General features: G+C 43.3%; 1 protein-coding gene across 2 annotated transcripts in view; it reads right to left on the bottom strand.

Annotated features, from left to right (window-relative positions):
• The window catches only part of PDE11A (phosphodiesterase 11A), a 988,141-nt gene that overhangs the window by 39,829 nt on the left and 934,756 nt on the right, over positions 1-13,556 (bottom strand). For both annotated transcript variants that reach the window (XM_073633831.1, XM_073633832.1), the window contains one exon: positions 11,482-11,565. In XM_073633831.1, the coding sequence (XP_073489932.1) occupies positions 11,482-11,565 (84 nt within the window). The remainder of the gene's footprint in view (positions 1-11,481; positions 11,566-13,556) is intronic.

Genomic DNA, 13,556 nt, shown 5'->3' with positions numbered 1-13,556 from the left:
TGGGAGAGCCGTTCCCCCCGAGGAAGTCGGATTTTTCAGAATGTGCCACGCCAACTTATGTCGATTGGGTCCCCATATAAATGAGTTGAGAATATGGTCTATTGTTTTAAAGGTTTTAAGAGGAATAAGAACTGGCGAGTTCCACATTGTATACAGGAATTTTGGGAGAAGTACCATTTTGAATAGGTTGATCCTACCCATAACTCCCAATGGGAGCCTTGCCCAGGATTGTGTGCGTAGTTTTAAATATGTGAATAGCGGCTCGATATTATTAGGGAGATATTCTAAGGGCTCTTTGGTGATCTGTATACCTAAGTATTTAAAAGACGCTACTCTTTGTAGAGGGAGGGATGCAGATCGGTATGTGGGTGCTGTTGAGTCAAGTGGCATAATTTGTGATTTGTTCCAGTTTATGCTCAATCCTGAATGCCTGCCAAAGTCCTCGATAGTCTGCAGGGCAGCCTGGAGGGAAGGGCCAGTATCTTGCAGGTATAACAGCATATCATCTGCGTATAGGCTCACCGTCTCCACCAGACTCCCCAGCTTAAGACCATGAATGTCTGGATGTACCCTAAGGGATATAGCCAGAGGCTCAACTGCCAAGGCGTATAGGAGAGGGGACAGTGGGCATCCCTGCCTAGTTCCACGTTGCAATGGAAAAGGCGCTGAGGTCCTCCCGTTCACAAGTACACTGGCCTCTGGTGAGAAATATAATAGTTGTACCCACTTAATGAAGTTGGGACCAAAACCGAACCCCCTAAGGCACTCCCATAAATACTCCCAATCCACGGAGTCAAAAGCCTTGGCGGCGTCTAGCGCCACCACTGCCCTGTCTCCGACGGTGTCGTGTTCTGCTTGAATATTAATATAAAGCCTACGCAGGTTCATAGCTGTGTTTTTCCCAGGCATGAACCCCGTTTGGTCGGGGTGGATTATGGATAGAATAATACGGTTGAGGCGGAGAGCTAATATTTTGGCAAGAATCTTGATATCTGCCTGAAGAAGCGAGATTGGGCGGTAGGACTCTGGACAAAGGGGGTCTTTGCCTGGCTTGGGGATCACTACAATTACTGCCTGTCGAAGGGACTGCGGAAGAGACCCAGATTCAAAAATATGTTTATAAAGTTTTAACAATTCAGGAATTAATATTTCGGAATAGGTGGCATAAAAATCTAGAGGAATACCATCCCGCCCAGGGGCTTTAGCTGGTGCCAAAGACGCTATCGCGACCGCTATCTCTTCTGTTGTTATTGGAGCCTCCATTTCTTGCATTTGGGACAATGAAATTTTAGGGATGGGTATGTTCTGGAGGAAAGCCTGGGTCTCCTGCGCAGCAACCCCCACCTTAGATGAGTATAGGTCAGCATAATATCTACGGAAGATGTTTGTTACCGTTTCTGGATCAGATGTTATTGTGCCCTGTGGATCCGTCAAAGAGACCACCACAGGTGGACATGCATCTTGGCGTGCCAAATATGGCAGGAGCTTACCCGCCCGTTCCGCCTGCTCAAATACCGTTGTCTGGAGAAGAGAAGTTTCTGGTTAGCTTTCTCAAAAAGTAGTTGGTCTAAAACTCTCGTTTGTAGTTTAAGCAAAGATGCCTTGGCAGGTGTAGGGTCTAAGCTAAATTCCCTGGTGTCTGTGTCTAGTTGTTCGGAAACCTGTTTCAGTTTGGTTATGGATGCGGCCTTCAGCCTGTTTATGCGAGAGGAAATAATCGTACGGACATGTAATTTAAATGTCTCCCATACCATGCCTATTGGGGCGGTGTCACGATTTGTGTTGAAATAAAATTGCCATTCCAAGCTAATATCCTCCTGGTCATCAAGTACTGACAGCCAGAAGGAGTGTAGACGCCAAGTACGGGGCCCCGCAGGAGGAGCAATGCGCAAAGTGGCCCAGCAAGGGGCATGATCTGACAGGGATCTAGTGTGGTACCCAGAGTCCGTAAGGGTTGGTAGGAGCATGTCTGAAATTAGTACTAGGTCTATTGGGGACATAGAAGAGTGTGTTGCCGAAAAGCATGAATAGGCCTGGGTGTGTGGATGTTTACAGCGCCACGTATCAGTTAGAGAAAACTCGCGTAACAGACGCCCAAATCTGGTGATATCTGAGGCTTGGCCTCCTTGTTGCACACGTAATCTATCTACAGTAGAGTTCACTACCTCATTGAAGTCTCCCAACCAAATAGCAGGTGTTGTTGGATACTGCGCCATATATGCTAAGCCTTCATTGATAAGGCTAGAATTGTATGGCGGCGGGATATATAAGGCCATAAGTAGGTATTGCGAGCCACAGATTATGCATTGCAAAAAAATAAACCTGCCCTGGGGGTCTGTCCGCACCGAAATAAGTCCAAATGAGACCGATTTGGCAATTAATATGGCTACCCCTCTGGAGTAAGGGGAGTGAGTGGTGTGATAAGCCCATCCTATCCATGGGCATTTCATTGCCAGCTGAAGCTGGCCAGTGATGTGTGTTTCAACCAATACAACTATGTCTGCCCGATATGATTTGAGGCATCCAAAGATTGCGGTGCGCTTAACCCCATCTCGGATTCCCCTGACGTTCCAAGTCAAAAACTTGATGTCAGTCATTTCTAGCGAACAGATATTTATGTGGAATTGGTATGAGACCATTTCCCAGGGCAGGTTCGTATACTTTCCATACAGGAAATCTTGGATTATTGTATCGTATCAGTGTTAGGAAAATTCTATGTTCATCCGCCATATGTTGCATTGAAATAAAACTCATGTTCTTTAAACTTAATTGAAACAGTTCCCTTATCCCCCTCCCAGCCCTCAGCCACCCCAACTTAGCTGGGACATTAAACCCAAAACCAGTGCTTCTACCTTTGAACATCATATAAACTTTGAAAACCAAGGTAGCGCACAACACCCCAACCATCCTCAGTGGAGGCCTATTCGGCTACGCACTTGGTAGTGGGTTGAACTTTTAGTGAGGGCGAACAAACGCTGGGTTGAAACCCGAGGATGGGAGACATTCTCCTTTCCGGTTGTGGTATATAGAAATTATAATCATCCTGCAAAAAACTATCACTAGGGTCAAGAACTACTTTTCCCCCACATAACATATTATAACCTCTGTACTTCTCCTTGCTTCTTTCAGTGGTAGCGTGGTTAGCATAAGTTCTTGTGAGGTAGGAGAGAGGGCCGTATGGTGGTGGTTCATCTCTGTGGGTGTGTATCCTCACGAATACGGAGGTCAGGATTTAGCAAAGCTCTAATCTAGGCCCCGTGAGCTATGTGGTGGCGTTGTCAGAGTACGGCTCATCTATAGCTGAAACATGTGTGAAACTCCAGGCGCTGACATGTGCAACAGGCAGTTCTCTAAGCGCTGGCTTGTATTGAGAGGAAGGTCGTTCCAAAGGTACAGTAACAGCGTCCAACAAGGCCAAACCACCGCATGTTGCAGAGGTTTAATGAAGGGTAGAATGCATGTGAATGTAGTAGCTTGGGTAATAACACAGAGTCTCACCTTTACATTCCAATGCGAGGAGATCTTTCTTGGGCAGGTCGGTTCTGCTCCGCATCGCGGTGATCTAGCCACTCCGACGCCTGCACAGGATCCTCAAAGAAATAAGCACGATCATCTCCGGCCACACGGAGCCGGGCAGGAAACAACATGGCGTACTTTAAATGCTGAGCTCTAAGGCGCCTTTTTACCTCCGTGAAGCGGGCTCGCTGCCTCTGCACCTCGGCAGAGAAGTCCGGAAATGCTGACACGTGTCCCGTCTGAAATGGGATGTTTCCCTTCAGTCTGGCTAGTCGTAGTATTGCATCTCGGTCCTTGAAGTTTAATAGCTTTGCTATAAATGTACGCGGCGGAGCTCCTTCAGGTGGGCGGCGCGCTGGCATACGGTGAGCTCGCTCAACTACGAATGTACCAGAGAAGGCCTCTCTGCCATATGTAGAAATTAGGAGCTTTTCCAGAAAAGTAGCTGGATCCGTTCCCTCGGAGCCCTCCGGGAGGCCAATGAAACGTAGATTGGATCTGCGGGCGCGATTTTCTAAGTCGTCATGCTTCTGTGCCAACTGTTGTATTTGGCGCTTTAAGTCCTCCTGGGAGTGTTGCAGGGGATATAGCGTGTCTTCCGCCTGGCTGATTCTGGTCTCCGTCTCAGTAACTCTCTCACGGAGCTTAGTCATGTCTTGTCTGATTAAAGAAATGTCAACTTTTACCTCTTCCAGCTTTGTTGTGAGGGTGGATTGGCAGAGGGATATCGCCTCCAATACCTTAGCTGTATCAGCCGTCCCCTGGTCAGCTTGGGGATCTGTGTGTTCTGGTGATGAGGCGCCATCTTGCCGCTCGTGGTCCCGCTCCGTTCTTCGGTACCTGTCCAGGGACGAAGAAGCAGCTGTGTTCCTCTTTGGCGGAGACATGACCCAGCAGTTATACCCGGCTTCAAACACACAGGTGTATGATAAAAGGGTTATTTTTAAGGCTCAGGATATCGAGTTCAGGATCTACCACAAGCGGAGCTCTGGTCACTCACGTCCTATCTCATTCCCGTCCAGGCCACGCCCCCTCTTCTTTTTTAGTTTTTAATCTCTATGGTATACTATAAACAAAATATCCCATGGGAAGAATGGGATCTATCATAATGGTAGGTGAGCAGATCCAGGAACTCAAGCGGAGAGATCTCATCAATAAGATCCCAGTGAGATATAGGAAACTGCCAGGTAGCTTTAATTCTTGGGCATCTACCAAAGACTGAAACAGTTTTAGGGGGATTGATCCTTTAACTCCTGTGGGCTGGATTATGTAAGCATTTCATTACAGCAAACATCAGGAAAAACTGGATTGGGAAAATCGTGTTGTAACTCTAGTAAGATCCTTACCTGTGAAGGCTAGACAGATCAGGGGCTAAAAGCCTGAAAGAAAGGTCAAAAGCTGCCTAGGTACCTTGCGAGTATCTAGTGCCGAGGATCTTACTTTTTACTAATAATTGTAAAAAACATTTTTTACAACCTGTTGCATTTTCAGCTATGTTCTGCACATGGGACTTTGCATTGTTTTCTTTTATACTTTTGTTTTGCTCTCAATAATTTGTGAATTACTGACCTAGAGCAAGCATGTCGCCAATAAAGTATGTGGTCATCTAACCTATGTATTTGTTCCTGTTGACATTCTATGTGATAAGACAAGGATGACAATACTACAGCATACATTTTAAAACAGTTTGGTAGAGTCTTGTACTGGGTTAAGCTGGCCATACACATATAGATTTTTTTGTTCAGCCTTATCCATGCTATCCAGTGCAGATGGACAAATCTCCTGCTGTAGCTAATGTACCTTGACAGCCCTCAATTTGTGAAAATTGTGCTTGTGTACGATTGGATGCAGGCCTACAGGACCATCCGACAGTGAATTTTGGACACTTCATCAGGAACTGTCCAAAATTTGCTCCATTAACTATCTTTAGTAATACAATATGCAGAAAGTTTTCCATTTAAGTGGTACCCTTCATTTGATGCATTATTACAGCTTGAAGCTTTTGGGGCCTATTAGGTTTAAAATGCAACATTTCCTTAAAAACAGATAAGCTGTTGGAGCTTCCATGGCATTACTTGTCTACTGGAGAGACTTGTGATTCTTTCACCTTCTGATATAGTGTTTTTTTTTTTTATAGTTTTAAGGTTTACTTTTCTTCTTTATCATGGGACCAGGATTTCAGCTCACCAAAATTGTACATTAATGAAAAAAGCAGGGCTGTAGACAGTTAGGGCCCATAGTGCACAGAGCATAGTTCTATGTTCAGAGACAGATCCTCTGCCCCCACCAATCACAGGCTGAGCCCGGAGTGGATAACAGTCATTCAAATAGACTGCCTGCAGCAACTTTTCTCATAACCAAATTAAAGTTGCCTGTAAAGTCTGTGAATAAATTGTCAATAAAAAGTGTTTTTAGTTCCTGTATTTTGGCATCAGCCAATCACAATGACTAAACCACAGGTTAAAAATGGAGGGTTTAATATGCCTATGGTTGTAAAGTATAGAGTGAAGTTCTCTATATGTTATACAGTATTGCTTGAGTGAGGGCCCTTTCACACTGATCAGTTTTTCAGTAAACAAAAGAAGAAAATTGCAGTAAAAATGCATCCCTTTAAATTCTATGAAACTCTTCACACCTTTCAGTTGTGTTTTTACATCCTGCTTTCTGCATTTTTTGTGCATATTTGGTGCAGTAAAAAAACGCACCATTAAATGAATTGAAAACGTAGCAAAAATGCAGAAAAAACGCATATACGTTTTTGCAGTGTTTTTGCAATGGAGCAGTGTGAAAGCAGTCTAAGGCCCAGTTCACACTAGCCAGCACAGTGCATTCTGGTTGGTTGATTCCAGCACCCACAACTACCCACAGCTGAATTGCACTGCTCTTGCGAGACATGCAGGACTGCTGTTCATTGTGAATGGCACTTCCACGCATCTCAGCCCACAGTACGACCATGGGACCATGCGGTTTTCCTGCGGCCACATTTTTAAAAAGACGCATGTTTCTTTATTCTGCGGTTTACGCAGCACACCAATTCTTTCGAATGGGCTGCTGTGCCCTTGCAAAAGGGGGGGGGAGGCACGGCCCATAGTAGTGTGAACCGAGCCAAAAAATTCATCCCTTTAAATGGAACTCTTCACAGATGAACAAAAATGCATCAAAAAGGGCCATTTAAACATGCGCCAAAAATGCAGCAAGCAGGACTTTTAAAAACTCAACTGAAATGCAACTGACCGGTGTGAAGAGTTTATAGGATTTAAAGAGATGCATTTTTCTTCCACTTTATAACTGAAAAACTGATCAGTGTAAAAGGGTCCTTAAAGTATAACTAAATGTAAAACTTATTTTTTTTAGTTTTGGATGGAGTGGAGAGGGATTAGACTGCTTGGCAGTTTTTATTGCTGTCTGTACCCCCATTAAGGAGATTCACTCTGTCTATTTGTCCTGTTTACCATTATCATTGAAAGTAAAAGTAAAAGGAAATCCCAAATTTTGGGTTGTCCCCAGAAAAGTAATAGAGGAAATCTTCCATTGGGGACACTAGTTCTGGTGATCTGGGGGTCCCCAAGAAATTCCCTTAATTTGCAGGGATTTCCTCTCACTTCCTGTTTGGCTATGGGACAGGACATGAAAGGAAATCTCTGCGATGGGGCACAGATGGAAAAACAAAAATCTGCCAGGGGTTATAACTCTCCCTTACTCTATCGAAAAAGAAAACAAAAGTTTTGCCTATAGTTCTACTTTAAGCTGAACAAAAACATTAGCCATACTTGTTTTTTTTTTCAGATATCTTGTGAGCTGATAACATCCTGTGCTTTCGGCCTGTGCACAATGAGGGGTTATGGAGATAATGGGAGAGGAGAAGAAGAGGAGAGGTCTGTGTTCTTTACAAAGCATCAGAAATGAAGTAGCTGACACATATGTGCTTTGGAATTCAGAGACAAAAATACACCAAGTTGTCATATCAAAGATGAAGAGAGGAGCATTCTATATTTCTGGCACATCAACGGTTATTTTTCTGTACTTACACTGTTTTTAAAGAGATAACACACAGGGAAATGTGTACATATTCCAGAGATGTGCATTTTTTAAAATTTTGCCTTGACATAAATGTAGCACCCTCTGCCAATAGGTAGATGCTAGTAATAGGATTTTTGCTAGTAAGACTGTCAGCACAGGTTAATTTAGGCAGGCCTATGCTGCAAGCTAGGCCTGTCTGTTTTGATCTGGGGGCTGGGAGTGGTCAGAGTAGCAGTGGGTGTGACCACCTGTGCTCCAGTTCTGAGGCGCCTCCCTTGCTTCCAGGGAGAATGTTCTGGAAGAGGGGCTGGGCCTAGAACTGGAGTGACAGGCAGCTCATGTGTGAGCCCTGACCAATCCCCAACTGGAATTGGCAGGGGACAGGCCTCCTATATAAGCTAAGGTAACATGCCACTGGAGAGAGCTGTCAGCTGAGTGAAATGGAGGATGGAATACTAGACAGCAGCAGGAGGGCAACCGCATCTGGGGGGGGGGGGGGGGGGGGCGCTGATCGCAGGAGGAGGCCCAGGGAGAGCTGTGAGGGAACTTTGCCTTTACACGGTCATTGGCAATGTCTTTATCATCACACAGTCGTTGATAAAGAACTCCTGGAGCAGAGGGGCAGGTTAAGCTGTCGGAACGTGTGGTCCGGTCAAGTTCTTCATCAAGGACTCAGGGCAGAGAAAGGTCGGTGAGTGTTACCACAGTGGAGGGCTGGATGTGCCAGGAAGTCTGACTGAACTTTGCTTCTACACGGTCATTAGCAAAGTCTTCATCATTACACGATCAATGATGAGGAGTCCTGGATCAGAGGAGAGACTGTGGGGATTTGTGTCAAATCGATGTGGCCTGAGGGCACAGGATTTGCAAGCTGGGCTGGCTGGGAACAGTTGTCCACCATCCAACATGTACTTCTAAACTACCAGGCATCCGGGGAGAGGTGCTGCAGACCTCTGGCCTACTAGTGGCGAGCAATCAGAGCCAGCTAAAGGACTTATTCAGAGTGGGTCCTTCCTTGCTTACAGAAGAGAATGCAACATTACTTTACTTCAGAATTAAGTGCAGGAGGAGAGGAGTTTTGGGAACATCACCCTTACACCGTCAAGAGTGCTGTTCTCATCTCTTACACGGTAATGGATGGGGAATGCCTGGAGGTAATAGTCTACGGGAGTTAGGCAGAGGAGGAGCAACAGTCTGCATAGTGATGCAGGAGAAAGATCATAGTAACTAAAAATGTGCATTATCTTTTCTGGCTCTAACAATGTGCTAACTTTTACACACTTTTAAATATGTTGGCAAAAGTCAACCATTCTATGGGCATCCCATATACCCCTTTCTCTCAACCAAGTTGTATCCCCCAAATAAACAAAAACAAATCCAGCAAAAGACTGTTCACTGTCTCTGCAAGTGGTATATGGGAGTCTGGCAGCGGGGTGATTTGGTAGATGTTTGTAACCAGTGGCAACTACACCGCTACATTTGCACTACAAATGCTAAAAGCAAGTTCAATAGCACTATGCTGGGATCCTAATAAATGTTTTAGTTGCATGCATTTTCATATATGCTGTTTGTGAAAGACACATGTCATGATCAAGGTGATTCTGTATGTGTGTGTGTTGTACTACTTTAAACTTCTCAACAAATACATTTTAAAAACTTCTGCCCCCCCCCCCCCCAATAGATACATATCAAACATTGCTCAGCGACTGTGTTATTACTGGAAAATTATGGTGGTGTAAATGCTTACAACCAACTGACTTGTTGCTCCAATGTACTGAATTCCTGGGCAGTGTTTATCTGCCATCAGTGGGCGGCATGGTAGCTAAGTAGTTAGCACTCATTTGCAATGTGAAGATTCTGGGTCCTGTTTTCAATGAGGACCCTATCTCCATAGGATCTGGATGCTTTGCCTGTGTTTGTGTGGGTTTCCTTCAGCTGTTCTAGCATTCTCTAACCCCCAAAAAAACCCAAAAAACTGGTCGGTTTACTGAGTACAATTTGGTCCAAGTGAGTGTCCCAGAATGACTGTGGTAGGGACCTTTTCTCTTTTGGAGCCTGAACCAGTGAGAAAAGTATACTGTATAAATTATGTAAAGAATTACAGATTTTATAAAGACTAAGTTAAATAAAAAAATGTTCTCTAAATCTATATGTACTGGTTAAAAAAAGGATACTGTACATGAAAGCAACTTTAAAGGAGCACACTTGTGGTTTCTTAATGAGGTAAAGCAGCACGTAGATGTGAAGTTACAGTATAAGGAATAAAAAAAGAAACACAACTTTTTATGAAGGACAAATTACACAGCTTGATAACATGACATCAGCTTTCCAATTTTCCTTAAGGCATTAACAGCACCGACTTCGATGTCTGCTGCTGTGTTTTCCCTTTAGTTGAGCATCAAGCTAATAGCTGCACAGCATGGTGGAGAGACTGCAACAGAGAAGAGGCGCTGACATCATTACATCCCCGGAGGAAATCCTGGTAGAGGCTGACTGACGAGCGACATGCTGCACTCAAACTCGCCTCCTCTCAGAATGTGGGCATAAGTGATCCCCTGTCTGCCATGCCCTATGTTCTGCCCTCTCAGCAACTAACACAAACGCTTTCTACATTAACTGCAAGTAGTTAATGGATATAAATCAATGGAAAGTCACTATGCTTTGACTTGGGAAGCAACAGAAAACCATTACAACGGCTGATACAGATTTCCACATGAATCAGAATGGAACTTTTGAGTTAAAAACTACTTACTGGCCATATAAAGCAAAGGCTGCCATTTTGTAAGATGAGGAGGTGTTAGTTTCAGGGACACTCATGATATAAGCACAGAATAAGACATGTTGCTGTGAAGCCTACAAAATGCCTGCCTCCACATTGTTTGCCTCATTCTAGTGTTTGCCTCCTTCTAGAGCAATTTTCATAGCTTTATATTATATATAGTATATAGTATACTATATAGTATACTATATAGCTAAACTTAGTGGACACATTAGCCCACCACACATATTTGATCTTGTTGGGCATCCCATTCTAAATCTTTGAGCATAAATATAGCATTATTTCCCCCTTTGCTGCCAAAACTCCACTTTTCTGGGAAGGTTTTGGAGTGTGTGAGTGTGAACTTGTGCAAAAGAGTAATTGTAGAGTCAGGTTTGTTGGATGAGATTACCTGACTTGTAGGTCTTCATCCCAAAGGTATATCAATTTATCGATCGCCTTCTGTTCAACCATTCCGTTGGTATTTTTTTGTTTGATCAGCACCACAGCATTGATCTGTGTATTCTGACAGCAGGGAAGACACAATATAAAGACAAAAATGGGGAGGATTCCCCCATCCACCAATATATAGATGGGGTAATCGGGTCAGTTTTTTTGGTTTAACCTCTGGTTGAATGAAAAAAAAAAACGGACTCTTGTATAGCCAGCCTTAGGAACAGTATGCTAGCGTGGTTGATCACACAATGTTTTATTGCAGTACATAGGTAGAGTCATATTTTCAGTAAGGGTAAATTTAGACTATATGCAGTGGGACTGCATTGGGCAGCTATTCCAGCGCAGTCCCACCACACATCAAGGCAAAATCCCTTACTTCCCTATGTGCCCAGTTCACACCATTGCGTTGTGCTGCGAGGCTGTCCACTGCCTCACATTGTGCGGTTGGCAATTGGACTTTATGACAGGTCCGTGTGACATCTCAATAAAGTTTGTTAAAAAAAAAAATTAAAACAAAAAAGAAGGAAACAGTGCTATACACCGAGCTCAGTGCATTATCACTGGGCTGATCTCAGCAGCACCACACCGCAGATCAGCCGCTCCGTTGCAATGCCACTAGTGGCTAGTGTAAACATATCTACAAACCTTAAAGTTTAACTGCATTACAAAAGAAGGGGATAAAAGGGAGCCTATAAACATACGCCACTCCTAAAAAAAAGTAACAGTTTTACCTCATACAAAGGGAAACAAATGTTGTCTATCCATTCCAGCTGCAATCTAGGAAGCTCATCTTTCCTATTGCGGTCGAAAATGGCCTGTTGTGGAAAATACACATAGTTATGATGTGTTTGAACAACTGTTAGAGTACTATTTTACACGCTTCATATATATTGTTAGGTAAAAAAGTTTAAAGACACACAAAACATGTTACATAGTTACATAGTTAGTTAGATTGAAAATCTAGTTCAAACAAAACAAAACAAAAATAAATCATACAATCCCATATACACAATCCTTCACCCACAATTGATCCAGAGGAAGGTGAAAAACCCCAGCAAAGCATGATCCAATTTTCTACAGCAGGGGAAAAAAAATCCTTCCTGATCACCCAAGAGGCAATCAAATTTTCCCTGGATCAACTTTACATAAAAAAATGTTAGTACCCAGTTATATTATCTACATTTAGGAAAGAATCCAGGCCTTTTTTAAAGCAATCTACTGAGCTGGCCAGAACGACCTCTGGAGCTAGTCTATTCCACATCTTCACAGCTCTTACTGTGAAGAAACCTTTCCGTATTTAGAGATGAAACACTTTTTCCTCTAGATGTAAAAAAAGTGCCCCCTTGTCCTCTGTGATGACCTTAAAGTGAATAACACAACACCAAGTTTACTATATGGACAACTTATGTATTTGTACATGTTGATCATATCCCCCTTATGCCCTGTACACACGATCGGAATTTGTAAATCCAAGGTTTTTCCGACGGAATTCCACTTAAGCTTGGCTTGCATACACACGGTCACACAAAAGTTCTCTGAACTTTCGACCGTCAAAACACGGTGACGTACAACGCGTATGACGACACTACAAAAAGGAAAGTTCCATACGAAGCGATGATTCTGAGCATGTATGTTTTTTTGCGCGTCGTTATTGCATACAGAAGAATGGAATTTCCGTTAGGAACTTTTTCCGATGGGAAAATAGAGAACCTGCTCTCAATCTTCTGCTGGCGGAAATTCCGCCAGCAAAAGTCCGATGGATCATACACACGGTCAGAATTTCCGACCAAGAGCTCACATCGGACTTTTGCTGGCGGAATTTCTGATCTTGTGTACGGGGCATTAATCTCCTCTTCTCAAGAGAGAATAAATTCAGTTTGTCAAATCTTTCCTCATAGCTGAAATGTGATGTTGCCATGGTCTACTCATGATTAGTGATTTGCCATGGTCCACACATAATCAGTGAATGCAGGAGGAAGCATAGAGTATTATGGCAGGCACGGACTGCAAGGCCTTCATGTGGAAAGGAGCTTTGTGAATTTTCCTTCACACTTAATATACCACACAAATTTATAATAAAACGTGGCAGCAAATGCAGCTTATGCATACTCTAAAGCCTTAATAAGCTGAAAACTTTGTTTTTAATTCTAAAAATTAGCAAATAACACAGGGCAAATAAAATTCCTCAAGCTACCATATGTAAAGCCAAACATGTTTCTACTTTTAGATAAAATAGGGAATGTTTGAGACACTATTTTTTTACACCTAATTGGGGGGTGATATCCCCTCACTTCCTGTTCAAAAGGCACAGCAGGAAGAAATCTCTGTAAAGCAATGGAAAATATCTCAGGCAGGTATCACTAGAACAGGTATCCTCATTGAAAGATTGCCTCCTGTTTGGTAGAAGCTATACATTTTTGGATTTCTCCTCACTTTCTGAAACAGAGACAACGGTGGTCACTAAACATAGTGAGGGTGATCAATTTTGGAAATTGACACTAATACTCTTAAAAGAATTTTGCTCAGAAAAATATGTAGATTGCCACTTCTCCTGGTACCATTTGCCTGACTGTGGTATTGTTCCACCTATTAATATACACTATATTACCAAAAGTATTAGGATGCCTGCCTTTACACGCACATGAACTTTAAAAGCATCCCAGTCTTATCCCGTAGGGTTCAATATTGAGTTGGCCCAGCCTTTGCAGCTATAACAGCTTCAACTCTTCTGGGAAGGCTGTCCACAAGGTTTAGGAGTGTGTCTATGGGAATGTTTGACCATTCTTCCAGAAGTGCATTTGTGAGA

This window comes from Aquarana catesbeiana, linkage group LG06, assembly GCF_042186555.1.
Source record: "Aquarana catesbeiana isolate 2022-GZ linkage group LG06, ASM4218655v1, whole genome shotgun sequence".
NCBI classification, from domain to species: domain Eukaryota; kingdom Metazoa; phylum Chordata; class Amphibia; order Anura; family Ranidae; genus Aquarana; species Aquarana catesbeiana.
This window is presented reverse-complemented; position numbering and strand designations above follow the sequence as displayed.